Genomic DNA, 17,059 nt, shown 5'->3' with positions numbered 1-17,059 from the left:
ATTAGACACTCAGTATCATGTCCATAAACATATCTCACAACCTATTAATATCAAATGCACTGTTTATGCTTAAGCCTGCAGGTCAGAGATGATTAATAACCATTCCTGTGAATGATGTTCACATTCATATTTAAATACTGGCTTCTTCAGCAGTTGTTCAATTTTCAGACACACAGAACACAGGGATATGTGAAAGAGACTGAATTGTGCCAGTCATGGATTTGAGCAAGAGCTGCAACAGCACCTTCCCTCGCAATTCACATAGACTACTCCCCTAAGTAAAGGCTTTTGGCACTGGGTGTTAATACACAATAGCACACAGCGGAACTTGTAGTTCACACACCCCTCGAATTCCCATTCACCAGGGTTTTGTCTGTTTGCACAACCAGAACTCTTGGCCAGTTGGAACAGTTCACCCACTTCAGTGAAATAACTCACTGAAGTAAGATTACAACTGAAAATCCACATTAACCACGTAACTACACCCATATTATTCAGTCTGTAGTATCTGTCTGCCCACAGGCAGCTTCCTCTTCCATCATTTGCAAAAGGCATCATATGCAAAGCGTTACACACAATAAGCTACTTTAGGATGTACACCTCACAAGCAGACCTGACTCCCTGTGAACAGCAATTTGAGCTACGAAAGAAGAGCATTAAGGTAAGAAGCAACAGTATTTCCATATGCAGCTGTGATCCACCATATTTTAATAATGTATTTTTACAGTGCAAGGAAAAAATAATGGAAGCTTACTTTTTTCTGTTCTTTGAAGCATAAATGCAGACAGAACCTCACTTTTGAGAGTAAGGTGGTCTTTTGGGGTTCTCTACCCACCATATTACTATTAAGCCTGATTTTAAAACTGTGCTTCCAAAATGCTTTCTCAATACAGACAAAAATGAATTAGATGCAAACTACTGGCCACTCTAGGAAATTCAGGCCATGGCTCTAACTTGCAGGCATGCATGACTTAGTACCCACTGCTGTTGCCTATTTTTTCATACAGCTTTCTGGTACATTTCTAATGATTGAAAATATGCGAGTAACTGCTATGTCACGTTTTGCATGGTGAAAGAATACAAAAGTACCTCTGCATGCAGGCCTTTGAACCAACCCAACTAGTAACTGAGGTTTATATTCCATGCATTTATGGAATACTCAAGTGTTTCTCTACCACATTTGCCTTTCAAAACCACAAATACCTGCCATTAAATAAATTAAGATTGTACGATTATTTACCACTTGTGGGCTAGTGATGGAGAAATTAATTTAATTTCTTCCCTGGAGCTGCAGCATTTACCAGAGACACTTCCAAAGGAGAGTACAGAAATGAAAATTTGTGCAATGTGGCACTGAAGGTACATGACATGTTAAAAACATAATGGTGCTTTAATAAATTGAATTCTTGAGCACAAGAAGGGCAACATGAAAGAAGTGAAGTGTGATGTGGCAGTGATTGTCCCAACGCATTCCCATACATATAAATGGCAGCAGCTCCCCAACAGTAGAATATACTGAGCTTTACCAGCTAACTAAGCAGTTAGCTCCAGTGAGAACCTCCCTCAAGCAGAGATGGTGGCCACCCTCCCAGCCAAGATGGAAAAACAAGTGTTTACCACACGTGCCTACCACCCAGGCTCTCTTGACAAACTGGGTTGTGCTCTCCTGTCTGCTTTTTCCTCCCTTTCTTGGACCAATAGCATGGATGTCTGGCAGACAAGTCCAAACCATGCACTTGACAGTCAATCTAATCTTCCAGTTTGGAGTCTGGTATGCTCCGCTCAGAGCGAGCAATAGGGGATTACGGCCACAAAAAAAAAAAACTAAGATCTTTTGGCAGAACAGGAAACTACAAATCTTTCAGAGTTCACGTAGCCTGTGATCTCCAAGAAGGCACAAAAATCCTCAAGAGTCAGGCCTTCATTTACTTTCCTGGTGCTTCCACTTCTTGGCTGTAGCTGCTTGTGCCCCAGACTGTGTAACACAGACAAATGTTGCACAGCAAAAAACCAAACCAAAACAAAGAAACCCCCAAAAAAACAAAACAAAACAAAAAGCCAGCAGCTTGTATTTCCCATGATTTTCCCCATGGTTTAGTGGCATACCCTGCCTTCTCCGCTTTCCCCCAGAGTGCCCCAAAGCACTGTTTTCTTCTGCAAGATGTGTGGATAGTGTAACTGAGGCATACCCCTTCATCTGCTTATCTCTGTGCTTTTTTAAGCAGTTAGCAAACACAAGTGTTCTGACTGAAATAGCTACAGTAATAAAACACCACCAGCCACACAGATTTTCTCTTTTTGTATTTTTTTTTACTGAAACCCGAGCAAAGTTTGGCTTTGGACAAGCGATCTGTATACTCCAAGCAACCCAAAATACAAATATAATACTGGGATTCTACAGTAGCCAGAGATGTATACAATGCATGAATTTTTTTCTGACTGGTACTGTGATGTGGATCCAGACTAATGCTCCTGAAACCAGTGGAGTTTCCCAAAATTTGCATAAGCAGAGAGAAGGGTTTGGCATACGATCAGACTGTCCATTTTAATTTGGCTCTGAAATATTTGAAAATATAGGGCTAGGAACCTGATATGTAATACGAGCATTCAGTTGTGAGTAAGCCTGAAAATCCTGTTTAGGCCTGTGATCTTCAACTTTTTGCAACATGCCAACCTCTAAGCATTTTAAAGTTGACCCTCATATAACAAATTGAAGCTTCTGATGATCGATTAGCTTTTCTTACTTACCTTTTGCAGATCCTTTAGTAGTCCATGGATCCCAGTTGAAACCACTGGTTTAGTCAAAATGGCAAATACTGTTTACAGAAAAAAAGGCAAGAATAAAACTACGTTGGGGAAAAAGAAAAAAAATAAATATGGATAATACATTTCTTACTGCAATCAGTATTTCAAGGCATAGCTACCTAATTGCATCTGCAGCTCCTGTAAACATACCCACGTTGGTGTGGGCAGCAAACCTGCAATAGTCACGCTCACAGTGCAGCCAGAAAGCCCACAGGAATAAAGCAATGCAGAACTACTATGCATCAAGCTCCAGCTGAGCTTTACGGGCCCCCAGAGCTGGTCTCAGCATGCCTACATGAGATGGAGTCATAGCAGTGACTGCTGGCCTGGCTCCCCTGAACCGCAAGGTACTGGTGCTCATCTGATAGAACAGTAATGAGGATATGCGTGCTGTGTTTGCAGTAGAAGCACAAACAGGTAACTCATATATTGGTGTATATGATGTACACATGTACATATTTTATAGATTTATTTTTCTCAGAAAACATTGCTGTTTATGTCCATTAATTTACATATATTTATTCTTACTACAGCATCATTTATAATAATACTTCACTTCTATAGCACCTCCTCTTCAAGGATCTCCAATTGCTTAAAAACTTTAATAAATAAAGCCTCACATCTCACCTGTGAGGTAGGTCAACACTATTATCAAACTTTACAGATGCAGTAACTGAAGAACAGAGAGGTTAAGGCCAAAATTTTCAAAGGTTTGTACCTGAAGTCAACCATCTAAATTCTCATTTAGATGCTTAAACAAAAGTCTCATGATTTTCTTTGGTGCAGAACATCCACAACTACTGCTGAAGTCAACAGGGGCTAATGGTCAGGCCTGATTTTAGGAGGCATACACCTTTTACACGGCTAACGAGCAACTCTAAGTTGGAAAACACTGGTCTAAATACATGAACCACAGTCAGAGCCACAGTTGAACCCAGTAATTTTCTCCTCAGGGCCTTTATGTTTTGATATACAACTTTAAAAGGCTGGTGCGGATCTTTTTAAATAGACGTGACACAAAATTCATACACTGTTCCCATGAACTGCATCCATCGCAACAGAGTCTGTATAAATACCACTTGGGCTGGTGGGGGATTTCGGGTGCCAGGGGGTTGTTTTTCACAGATTTGTGATGACCAAGACAATGCACAGCACATATCACTTGTGCAGTCATTAAACACATCACACAACTTCACCCCTGTCTTTACATTTCTACATAGTAAATTCCTTTGCACTTGTGATAAATAGAAGTGGTCAAGTAAAGGTCTATTAAGAGGATACGTGTCAGAGTATCATGCAGACAGCTTGCAAAATACACATACTAAAAGATCACTCGTAAAATTCTTGAATTGTTAAGCACGAAAATAATTACCTCATTCCATTACAGTACTGTGTCGAAACACAGAATAAGCAGCATTATCTTATTCCCAATAGAATAGATTATAACAACTAATTAAGTTAAAAAAATTCAGGCACCAAATGAATTATCCTGCAACACAGAACAGTATCTATATAGAGTGCTCTCCTTAATATACTACAAGACCAGCTGCAGGGCAACGTTTTTCCATTTCAGATTATGAGCATCTCGTTACATTTCAAAGACATCTCTGATGTTCCAGCCTCACAGGACAGAAGCATTTTCTACCGGCCTTTACAGAAACTCGTAACACAGAACAGAAACTTACCAACAGGGAAAACCACCATCTTATTACAGCTACCTCGAAGGTAAATGTTCAACACACAAATTATGCTACCACAATCCACTTTTACAGTGATGATGAAAGTCCATATTTTAATGTGGGCTTCTCTCACCGTGCAAAAATTGGAATCAGTGGCCAGTGAAACATTACTCTCTGCCACCAGAGTCTCTTAGCTCTATTTTAGAGCTCCATTAATTAAATCATCTTCCATAAATTGTTTTAAGTGTGCAATGTACTGTTTCAGTCTCCCACATTAAATGAGACTTTCAAAGAATTAAATAATAAAGCTTATTTTAAGCAACCAGCAGAGGGCCCGATGGCCTTCTAATAAAATTATAACAAAACCGTACTCAATACATTGTAGGGAAACTCTGGCTCAGTCTCCTCAAGATAATACATTTCTCTTACAGCTTCTTCTGTATGTACTTGTTAACTGCATAAAAGGGAAAACAACGCATTTAACATCGTGATCCTGTTCTGCTCCTAATCACAGCGAATCTCTCCAATTATCTTCCAGGTGGGGGCAACAGTAAGCCAGTTTCCTTTTACTTGCGAATGTGTCCTTCTGCACCAGGGAGCACCCAAACTTCGGTGCGCTCCCAACCGAGGTGGCGAGGAGTGCGGCCGCCAGCCTCGGAGCCCCAGCTCCCCGTGGAGGCCCTTCGAGATATCTTTGCTAGAGACGCGTACTGCCCTCCCTCCCTCCCTCCATAGCTGCCCCTGGCCCCTGCAGACCATCCCCACCACCTGGGACTGTGCCAGAGCCCCGGGGCTGGCCTGGCTCCAAGACACGCCGTGTCACCGTGCCCAGTGCCTGGGCCCCGCCGCTCCCCGGGTAGGTCCGTTACACACAGGACAGTCACGACCTGGCCCGTGTCCGGGCTAACACCGATCAGACAAGGGGAACCTGCGAGCAGGGCCGCGGCCCAACCGCCCCTGCCACACAGGGCCGCCCGGCCGCGCTCTCCCTCACAGCGGCCCGCGGGTCCCCTTACAGCCCGCTCTGCTCTGCTCGCCCATCCTAGCTCAGACCTTCATCGCCCGCAGCCGGCCGGACCCGCTCCGCTCCGCCGGTGCTACGTGTCGCTCCTGCGGGCGACCGCCGCCCGGCCCCGCGGGGTGCCGTTGGCTGTCGCCCCCGCCGCCTCGGGCCGGTACTTGAGCCAGCAGATGAGCCATGTGACGACGACGGAGAAAAGGGCGAGGATGCTGGCCACAGACAGGCAGATGGGCCCCACCGGCGACGGCGAGGCCGAGGCGCCGGGCCCGGCGTCGCCACCGTACTGGTTAACGAAGATGAGGCCGGTGAAAAGCAGCACCACCATGGAGAGGAAGGAGACGACGACGCACACGCAGCCGGCGCTCAGCGCTGCCCGTTTGCAGCTCTGGCAGCTCTCGTAGCCGCCGCCCGAGGAGCGCGGCCCTGCCCGGCCGGCGGCGGCGGAGGGCTGCGAGGCGAGGGCGGCCGCCGCCTCTCTGGCGCGGGGCGGGCGGCGGGGTGGCAGCGGCGGCAGGCTGTCCTGGGGAAACGGGTCGCGGGCCCGCAGCTGCGGCGGGCAGGCGGCGGCCAGCTTGGTGTTGACGGGGAGGCCGTGGACGCGGTGGTCGGGCAGCGCCGTGCGGTGGCGGCAAAGCGGGCAGGCCAGGGAGCCGCCGACCGGGCGGCCGGGCCCGGGCGCCGGCTCATCGCTGGAGGGCTGCTGGGCAGCCCGCAGGTGCAGCTGGCTCAGGCACTCCTGGCAGAAGGTGTGCAGGCACTCGAGCAGCTTGGGCGCCCGCCGCTCCAGGTCGAAGTAGTTGTAGCAGATCTTGCACTCGTAGTCCTCGTAGCTGGGAGCGGCGGCCGCCGCCTCATCCTCCCGCCGCCCGCCCTGCCCTACACCGCCCTTCTGCGCCGGCTCGGCCATAACATCTCGCCGGAGCTGGGAACAGAAAGCCGCGGAAAGGCGGAGAGTCCGGGGCCGCGCCACGCCGTACCTCAAAGCGGGCGCGGAGCCCGGGGCAGCCGCGGCCCCGCCGCCTCCTGGCCGCGCCCGCGGGCTGCGGCACGGGCAGGCGGGAGGCGGGGGGAAGGGAGCGAGGGAGGGCCGGCTGCCGCCTGCCTGCGCCGCCCGCCGCGCTGGGGGCTGCTGGCGGCTGCTGGTGGCTGTCGCGGGCGGGGGGCGGGATCGGCGCCGCCCGCCCCCGGGAGCCGCCGCCGGTGCGGGGTCGGTCGCCCGGCGCTGCTTGCCGCGTCCCGGGGCCGCTGGAGGAGCGAGCGGCGGCGCTGCCGGTGCAACCGCGGTGCTTGTAGGTGGGAGATGCCGGATAGCTTTTTAGTCCTGAATTGCGCTTTTGTCATCGTTCTGTGGATTGCACAGTTTATGAGGGTTCCCCAGTGTGATTGTGCTTTGGGATTACAAAACATGGGCTGGGCAGCGAACGCGGCTAATCAAGGGTTAATATGGCAGGTTAACTCCGTTCAATGCATTGCTAACATGTATTTCTTTTCGGGAAGAACCTTTTGTGCACGGTCATTTTCTTTCATTCTGCACAGTGAAAATAAAAGGTATTTTGTTTTGGAAACCAGAGGCAGAAGTAGCCCCTGATGTTTTTATTTATATACTGACATGGCTACAAGATGGAGAGCTTTTGCCCAGTTTGATGTAAAGCAATCCAAACAATACAGTGTTCATAGCTTCTAATGTCATAGGTTAAACAATTTGGTGGATTTCACTAAATCCAGTTCTGCTCTGTCACATTAGGGAAGTCTGGAGTAAATCCATTATCTTCAGCTGTAGCACAGGCAATAAAAGTAATTATTTATGTGTAGTTCTGAAAATGCACTTGCAGGTGGGAATGATTCTAGGCAGGAAAGGCCCATGCTTCAGGCACACTGCATCATGATGCTAAAGATGCGTCTTAGGAGCATCAGCTCTGGACTGAGCTGTCTCTGCTCAGATGTCTTCCCTCCTGCTGTCTGACATGCTGTATCAGGTATGCTTCACTGCAAGTGCTAGGGGAGGCTCCCTCTTCTCAGTATTGGATCCTTCTGTGTGCTAAGACTTTGTTCTTGAGCCCTGAGCATTCTTGAAGAGCCAAGCCGAATAGGGAAAGTGCTGTTTAGAAAGACTGACCTGTTGGAAAGATGAAAAGGTACATATTGCTGAATTGTGTTGGCATATCTGGAGACTGTCCACAAGTTGTTGAACAATAAAACTAGCAAAAGAGGGAGTTTCCTTACAGTTTTTTTGTTTAACATAAACCAAAAGAATCGGATAAAGTCAAACAGAGAAGAGTAGGAATGTTCACTGTGCAGGGAGCCAGATCCTTTTTGCAGTTTATCCTAGGAGATGACTTAAAGTCTGTTAAAAATCTAGGTTCAGTCTCCGAAAAGAAGACAGAAAATGACACTTGCTGTCACTGTCCATAGTGCATGGCTACTTTGGCATGTGGAGCCAAAAATCACCCCTTTTTGAAAGCCCACAGCAGTGTGCAACCTTAGAACTAACCTGCCCTGTCACCTGGGGGACTTTTCCCAGTACTGTGTATCATCCCTGATGAATTTGGACAATTTTCATCCATCTGACTCTGGTATCTTCCATTTTTTACACTAAATCTCATCTTGTTTGCTCAAATATTCTTAAATGTATGTTTCTGGTAGTTTGGTTTGTCTCGCCCCTTTTTCTCTTCTTGCTACTGTTTCCCAGTTAATATCATCTTCCTATTGAATTAATTAATTGTTCAAAGTATACGTCACATTAGCACAGGCACAGCCCTTCTGCTTGATGTTATTGCCATTTTCATAACCCTACAACTTCCAATTATTTCTCAAAACACGTGGAAGTCCTTAGGTCCAAGCAAATCTGAATTAATTTTTCAAGTCAAATTTTCTGACGCACTGTATCAAATACTTTAATAAGGTCCAGATACATCAGCTGCATTTCTGGTTCAAACTGCTTTGCCCCTGTCTTTTGTGTTCTGAGTTTCTTATCTGATGTGTATCTGCCTTAAGGTCAACTGAAACTCCACCTAATAAGTGTATGAAAATCAGCATTGGGAAAGCTTCCTGTAATTCTGGCATGAAAACTACACAGAATATAGAAGGCAAAGTTGAGCATAACTGAAAAATAATAAAAAGTAAACATGCTAAATGCGACATTAGGTTAAAATTTACCTTTTTGATAAAACTAAGAATGAGAAAAATTGTTGTGTAGTCACAGAAACTTCTTTGGTCATCATTATCCCTGTGAACACAATGCTGTATAACTAGATCCTGCACAAGCAAGGTTATCTTGTGGACCGTGGGGTCCCTAGAGAACATTATTCAATAGGATATGTAAGCTGCATGGTCCCCATGCCTGGAGAGATGCTGCTTTTTAGGATGGAAGGGTGCAACGCCTACTTACCTCTTTGTATATCTAGTGGCACTTACGGTTCTGGCCTTACCCTAGCACAGGATCTCATGTTATGACACAGCAAGTCAGTTCGTGGAGACAATCCTACTTAATGCTCTTTACTTTATTAGTTTTTCTGCTGGGACAACTCAGCCAAGCAGGGCGCTGCCTGGATGCTCGAGGTCTGCAGCCAGTGCAGGGAAAAATGCCAGTGGCTGTGTGGTAGGCAGAGAAAATGAGGCTGAGACCACAGCAACAGTGATTATATACACTTACCTTACTATGGAACAAAGCCACTAATGATTTCAGCCCTTTTGTCTTAATGCAGCATCATGTCATGTGTATAATGGGATATTACAGTCCAGAGTGAGGCTTGAAAGGCTGCTGTGATAACCTGAAGAATAAGTTGTTCTTGTATCTACTGGCAGCCTATCTGTGTAGGACAGTGTTCAGCTGTAGCTCTCAGGAGGTTTGCAGTTCACTGGGCAGGGTGTTTGTGCAACACATGCTCCTACTCCCTGTGACATGGTGACATGGTCCTCTGTTGCTTGGACCCAGCAGAGCGCTTTGCCTGGAGTTAGTGGCTTCTTGGCTGGAGTCCTTTGGTGATTGACTCCATGATTCTTCAGAAGAAGAGAAGAGATATTTCCTCAGATTTTTTTTGAGTACTGTATTTCAGAAGACCCAGACATGTTCTCTCTTTTAGTCACTTTAGTTACAATGGGTATTTGTTCTTTGGATTGTCAGCTTGTAGAATTGTTCTTTAGTGGGAAAGATGTATTAGTTATAGTAAAAAAATGCCAAACCCTGAAATGCAGCTGAGAACTGAGCCGATTCTGAGGGCTGACTTTTGGCTGAACCACTATCGAGATTTTGGATGTTATTCAGCAGAAATTGTGTTACGAATTCTGAGCAAAAGTGGCAAACGACCTTTATGAAATACACATTTTTCCACTTAAAATAATCATCCTTGTGGCTGGTAAGAATTGATTTTTAATGTTTTAAATATTGAGCCTGATTCACTCAGTGCAGTGTGCCAGTTTTATGCTGGTGTAAGGCTTGCTCTAAGAAGAGCTGTAACAATGTAAAATGAATGTCTCACCAATGAGACAAGCCCAAAACCTTGTAGAAGAATCCTTCCTTTTTCATGGGGACACGCTGGCAGACATCCCTGTAGCAATCTTGTGTTTAGCTGGTTTAATTATCCAGAATGTCTGTGTTGCTGAACAATAGGTTTGTTTAATGAAATTTGACATCTTCCTTTTTATTTACAGGTAGGAAGAAAGTTCTCTCTGATGGATGGATAGGATGGGAGTGGATCCGATGCCAACCCTTTCACAGTAAAAAAGTTAACCCCCCTGTTTTAATCTTATGTTTTCTGTGTATTTCAACAATTAAATAGCTTATTTAGGACTGACACAAGGGCCATTGAAGTCAAACAGCTCTCTAAGTCCTTGTGGTTTAATATACTGTTTCATTTGACATCAGAAGCTTTCTGACAATATTTTAATATTGGAAGATTTTTACGTTTATAAAAGCCTACTTATTGCATGATTTTCTGGAGTGCACTAAGTAACTAAGCCTAGAGCTCATTTGGTAAATGTTTAGAAAAGAGAATTCTCCTGGTTTTCATCCCTCCACTCAAATTTATTTACACAAGTTTTATTCTCCAACCCCATTTCCACTCACTTTTGAGGGCTGGCAAAAGCTGTGCATAATTTTTATGCGCTATCATTGCATTGTAGGATGGTGCAGCATCATCTTCTTCATGGAAACATATTTCATATAATGTATTTCTGAATAATTTATAATTAAAGTGCTCTTTTACCTTTTCTGCCTTGGAGCTACCTTAAAAGCTATTGCATGTGTGATCTATTGCATTCAGTACAGAAGGAAATGTTAATTTTCAGTAATATTAGAAGAACATTTCAGGGGGCTGAAAAAGGAGAGAGGAAGGATTACAATTATGAGTAATTCCATCTCAGTCATAGTGGTATACAAAATATGTCATTCTTTTAATGTACATAATAGGAAAGATGCAGAGGTAGATGCAGAGGTACAATATTTGGTGCCCCCTTCTTTCCAGAAAACCACTTTTTGCATTGTAGCGCTAAATATGGTCCTATTTCAGTCTCAGGCAATGTTTCAGGCAATGAGGAATGTGTGAAAGACAGTGCCTTCACTGACCACTCACTTCTGTGGGTGAGGTCTCTGCTTCCTTTTCTCTTCTAGGTTAAGCTTTAAGCTTCTCTTCCTCACACAGTGTTGACCTGCAGCCCCAAGCACAGGCACACCTTGTTGGCATCCATCTGATGCCAAATTATGCAGCAGGTTTATTTGCAATAAAAGGGCGAGGGATGCAGGCTTAAAGCTGGGGATGACTACATCATTTCTGGTGGGAATAGTTTCTGATTATTCCCATCCATTGTTTTCCATAATCATGTGATTTCAGCACATCCAGAACAACTGCATTACTAGCTTTGGTTAGGAAAAGATGAGTAACCATTTTAAATTGTGAGGCTATATCCATTAGTGCAATATACTTCTCAAATATCCAAAGTTTAACTGCAATGAGAAGCATTACCAGAGACTTGCTATCCAGAACAAACTCATCTCAGAAATGTTACTTAAGCTGATGGCAGACGTGGGCTAACTCAGCGGTTCAGGCAGAGGTGAGTTCGGTATTGCCTGCGCAGACCTATGTTTAATCTAGCTAATGGGAGTATTAAGATCAATCCTTTGGGCTGCTGAGCTGTGCACCCCTTGGGTCCATTGGGCTGTGCTGTATGGCAAAGTGCAGTCAAGGGAGCCTGCATCTCTCTTGCGTATGGCACTCTATTAATAGCTCCCTGAAGCAGGAACTGAAGGGCAGATCTGCCTTGGGTGTTTGCAGGGGGTTAATTAATCTCATAGAAAATAGTATTTAAATTGATGCAGTCTTGCAGATTGTTTGCAGCTTTAGGAACAAATATATTTTTATAAAATTTAACTTCTACTAAGCAAACTGCACTTCTTTGGACCCTTTGCTGATGATATAATTGAGAAAAGAATTCAGGAATTGCACTGATTTAACTATTTTAACAATAGTTAAATAGCAAAAGAGATAAAACCTCAGAGACAGTATTTTGCTTTGGCCAGCACCGTGTTTTCTGCATGTCACAGTAATAGTGAAAATTGAACTTGACACTGGAAGCTGATTTAGGTAACAGTGTGGGGCTGGCAGAGCCTGTTTGGGCTTGCTTGGTGCACATGCTTGCCACAGCAGCCTCCGCAAGGAGACAGATCTCAGCAGAGCAGAGCATTTTGGGATGTGGGATGCTGTGTCTCATGTGGCACCTTGGGGCTTAAAATTAGCTGTGTTATGGCTAAGCTGGCTGCATTAAAGCAGCTCTGTGGGAAAAGACAGCCAAAATTAGTAATTACTAATAGTGGTGATTAGAGTAATTAGTGAATACCAGCATGGTTATTTGCTCTTGGGCAGTTGCTTTCTGCTACCCAAATTGTCCTTGCATTGTACTAAGAAAGAAAAGCTATTCCTGTATGGAATCACTGTAGAAGTTTATTTAGTGCTTCGGGAGCTCAGTTTAAAACGCACAGTACAGATTTCAGTTACTGTTTTTAGTATTGGCGTATCACTGGTAATGTTGAGTTAAAATGGGGATGGTTCTCTCTGAAGTCCTGATCCAGTGAAGCTGGTAAGAATTTTTCATCAGTTTCAAAGGGGGCAAGTTTTAATCCTTGATAATGACTTTTTTTTTTTAAAGACAGGTTGGAAACAGCCAAATGACTACTGCTGCTCAGATGGCAATATTGTGTGTATGTGCTTAAATCAGTTTTACTCAGAATGAGAAATAGGTTAAGGGTTTGGGGATTTTTGGATTCATACTATTGCATGTGTTCAGATAACAAAATTGTAATTTTTGCTGAAATGAGCACATGGACTTTCTTTAGGTTGTTGTGGTTTGGGGGTTTTTGTGGTGGTTTGTTTGTTTGTTTGTTTGTTCAGACAAACATTAATGTCTTCTCACAAGAAAGAAATTTAAAAATCAGTTGATGTGAACCTTAAACTGGATCTCTGCAGCCACAGAGGAGCCAAGCCTCTGCTTTTGGAAGAGGTATCAGTCAGAAAAGCAAACCAAGTGATAGGGGTAAATTAGGAACAATTATAGACCAAAAGAGAAAACATAATTTTGCCACTGTGTCAGTCCTGTACTGAGCAGTTGTTGCACTTCTGGCCCAGGGAAGAGCAAGAAAGACCAAGGATTGGGAAGAGTTTCCTTAAGAAGGAAACCTATCGGACCAGGACTCCACAACCTCCGGAAAAGGCAGCTTAAAGGGGATACAATAGCAGTCTAATTGACTCTGCTGAAAAAGCCAAGTGACTCAAGACAGAGCAAACACATCTCCAGCATTATAAGGGGACGGAGACGCAAAAGGGAATGCTGCCAACTTCTGAACTTGCCCTGCCAAGGGTGACTGTAACTCTAGAAGGAAAGGGATATCTGATTTGTTACTTGGCATACTCCTGCTGTATAGTCTGTTCTGCTGGCCCACTCATTTTCATAATATTGGAAAGGAAGATGAGAAGCTTTCTTCTAATGGGTTGATTAGATATTAAATATTTTGGAGCAAGACCAACTAACAGCTGGGATGTTGTTCTGATGGGGATGAGAACTCAGGATGTTACATTTGGAGAGAAAACTCTGCAATTAGCTATAAATACGGTTCTAGCTGAGTCAAGAAAGATTCCTTCATCCTAATTTGAAATCTAAATTACTTTAATTGAAAGTACATGGTTCCTGAGTTTTATGAGTGAGAATAATTGAAAAAGATTAAATTGCCATTTTTTTGTTCACAGTTGTTTTCCCCACAAATATATGGACTAAATTTTTACTCCCAGTAGTGAATGCCAATTTGGAAGAATTCCACTGGATTCATTGCAATTGCTGTAGTTGCACCTTCCTTTCTTTTCCTTTCACCAAGTACAGAATCAGGCCCTGCGTGCATAATTTTTCCACTTTCCTGAGGGAATAAAACTGGAAGCCAGGCTGAGGTCCCATTCCAGATCAAGTCTTTCATATGCAGATTATAAAATCAGTGAAAAACAAACTTGGTTTGGCAGTTACTTTAAAGGAGACCTTTGGATGATGGTATCAACAACAGAAGAGGCAATTTATTCTTCACGTTAGATATCATCATGTATCTTATGTTGGGAGATGTGATCTATACTGACTGGGTTTTGTGTAGAGAGAAAAATACTGTATTTCAGAGAAATTTTTTTAGGACCACTTAATTTCTCTGGAAACACTTCTGCCCCCAAGAATCTCATCGCAAAATCTCAGAGAAATATTTTTACCCAATGTATTTAGATCAATATTTTTATTTGATTTATTTCTGTAGTCTTGCCTCTTTGACTGCCTGAGGCTTCAAATAAGATTTCAGAAGCTTATCCAAAGTTTCTATATTAATTCTGCTACAAGTACGGACATTGAGTTTTAGTTGTGTTTTGGATTTGTAGATGCAAGAAAGCACCCCAGGAATGTAACTTCTCTCAGCTCTTGCTCTGCTAGAGACCTCATACTGTTAAGTTTGTTAAAAACCTGAATTTCTCTTCAGCCGTTGCCAGGAAAGCTGCCAACCAGATGATGCATGGTCAACAATCAAAATTAAAAGATCTGTAGGTACTGCTGTTGTCTTTCAAAAGAATGCATATTCCCCAAATGAACATAAATAGATCAAGATAACAGGGTAAGCATGGATGTCTTCTTTAAAACAATCAATGGGTGTTGTCGACTTGGACAGTGTCTGTGCAAGGGCCACAGGTCAGGATGTTGCTGCTGTAACACCCACCCTCCCAATCAGAGAGGGTGCAGCAGCTCCTATCAGGTGTGGTCAGTCAGCTCTTGGATGACATCTGATATTCAACTTGATGCTATTTTTACTAAAGTAGCTAAAAGTATTTTTATTAAAATATTTAAAAATAAAGATTAATAAAGTAGTCGTACAGACAGTTGATACAGTTTGCTTTGAAGGGAGATGACAAAGCATGGCCATGTTTCCCTCCTGCGGAAATGGTTGAAAATGCTTGCCATTTGGTGCCATTTAAATACATTTCAACAGCAAAATGTTTGCTCTGAGAGTGAGCCATAGTAGAAAATGACTCCTACTATGAATTATTAGAGGTGAAGGATCAGTTATGACTCCGTTCTGGAGAGGCATGAGGGAACCACCCAGGCAAGCCATCTCCTCAGGCTGCCTGCGTCTGAATTCAGCGATGTCTCCACAAAGAGGTCTGTAAGTGCAAGGCAGCCCTTTGTTTCTGTCTTTCATATAATCCCTTTTCCTTCCTTCCTTCCTTCCTTCCTTCCTTCCTTCCTTCCTTCCTTCCTTCCTTCCTTCCTTCCTTCCTTCCTTCCTTCCTCCCTCACTCCCTCACTCCCTCACTCCCTCACTCCCTCACTCCCTCACTCCCTCACTCCCTCACTCCCTCACTCCCTCACTCCCTCACTCCCTCCCCCCCCCTTTGCTTGCTTCCATCTGTCCATCTTGTTCAATATCTTTGTTGGTGACATGGACAGTGGGATTGAGTGCGCCCTCAGCAAGTTTGCCGATGACACCAAGCTGTGTGGTTCAGTTGATACGCCGGAGGGAAGGGATGCCATCCAGAGGGACCTCAACACGCTTGTGAGGTGGGCTGATGCCAACCTTATGAAGTTTAACCATGCCAAGTACAAGGTCCTACACCTGGGTCGGAGCAACCCCAGGCACAGCTACAGGTTGGGCAGAGAAGAGATTCAGAGCAGCCCTGCAGAGAAGGACTTGGGGGTGTTGGTCGATGAGAAAATGAACATGAGCCGGCTTCAGTGTGCGCTCGCAGCCCAGAAAGCCAACCGTATCCTGGGCTGCATCAAGAGGAGCGTGACCAGCAGGTCGAAGGAGGTGATCCTGCCCCTCTACTCTGCTCTCGTGAGACCTCACTTGGAGTATTGTGTGCAGTTCTGGTGTCCTCAACATAAAAAGGACATGGAACTGTTGGAACAAGTCCAGAGGAGGGCCACGAGGATGATCAGGGGACTGGAGCACCTCCCGTATGGAGACAGGCTGAGAAAGTTGGGGCTGTTCAGCCTGGAGAAGAGAAGGCTGCGTGGAGACCTCAGAGCAGCCTTTCAGTATCTGAAGGGGGCCTACAAGGATGCTGGGGATGGACTCTTCATCAGGGACTGTAGTGACAGGACAAGGGGTAATGGGTTCAGACTTAAACAGGGGAAGTTTAAATTGGATATAAGGAAGAAATTCTTTACTGTGAGGGTGGTGAGGCACTGGAATGGGTTGCCCAGGGAGGCTGTGAATGCTCCATCCTTGGTGGTGTTCAAGGCCAGGTTGGATGAGGCCTTGGGTGACATGGTTTAGTGTGGGGTGTCCCTGCCCATGGCAGGGGGGTTGGAACTAGATGATCTTAAGGTCCTTTCCAACCCTAACTATTCTATGATTCTATGATCAGTCTGTCCCCCAGATACTAATTTTTAAGTGCTTGCAAACTGTTCAGAAAGCAAGGACAGGACAGTCTGAAGCTCTGGAAGGATGCTGGTCACACCTGAAAGAAATAGTAACCTCAACTTCACTTATCCAAATGTAAGAACAGCAGTACCCTTGCTTCATCAGTAGCTGAGTATTAATTGCTAGAATCAGGGCAAATTCCCAGAATATAAAAGTTTTTCTTACTGCTCTGTCCATTATTCCATAGCTTCCAGTGTTTGAAGCAGATGACTTTTATTATTTCTAATGAATCAAGGCAAATGCTATCAGACCTTCTAATGACTGTTTCTATCTACTGTACCATAAAAAATGTACTTATGTATCCTTCTTGGTTTACTCCCAGTCAATCAATGTCAAAACATTGACATATGGGTGTGGGATTCTTTGCTGTCTTTAAAATAGGACCAATGACATTAAGGTTTGTCATGTAAATAGTAGAAATAAAGCAAAAAAACCAAGAGCTATTTATGGTTTTAGGATGACATCTGTAATGTGGGTGGCAGTAGAATGAAAAGCAGAGATTTTCAAAGCTCTTCGTAATTGAATGAATTGACTGAGCATGTATTTTTTTAGTGGCTTAAAAAGTGTTAGTTACCCAAAGTTCATGCATGCAAACTAAATAAATCTATGAACTAAAGATAA

At 44.2% G+C, this 17,059-nt stretch overlaps 1 protein-coding gene across 1 annotated transcript; it reads right to left on the bottom strand.

Annotated features, from left to right (window-relative positions):
• Positions 1-5,581: 5,581 nt before the first annotated feature.
• Positions 5,582-6,412, bottom strand: RNF228 (ring finger protein 228; the record flags this gene model as incomplete). Its single annotated transcript, XM_080623222.1, has 1 exon — positions 5,582-6,412. The coding sequence occupies one exon, from the start codon at positions 6,410-6,412 to the stop codon at positions 5,582-5,584; it is 831 nt and encodes a 276-aa protein (XP_080479348.1).
• Positions 6,413-17,059: the final 10,647 nt, after the last annotated feature.

This window comes from Psittacula echo, assembly GCF_963264785.1.
Source record: "Psittacula echo genome assembly, chromosome: 7".
In the NCBI taxonomy this organism is placed as follows: domain Eukaryota; kingdom Metazoa; phylum Chordata; class Aves; order Psittaciformes; family Psittacidae; genus Psittacula; species Psittacula echo.
This window is presented reverse-complemented; position numbering and strand designations above follow the sequence as displayed.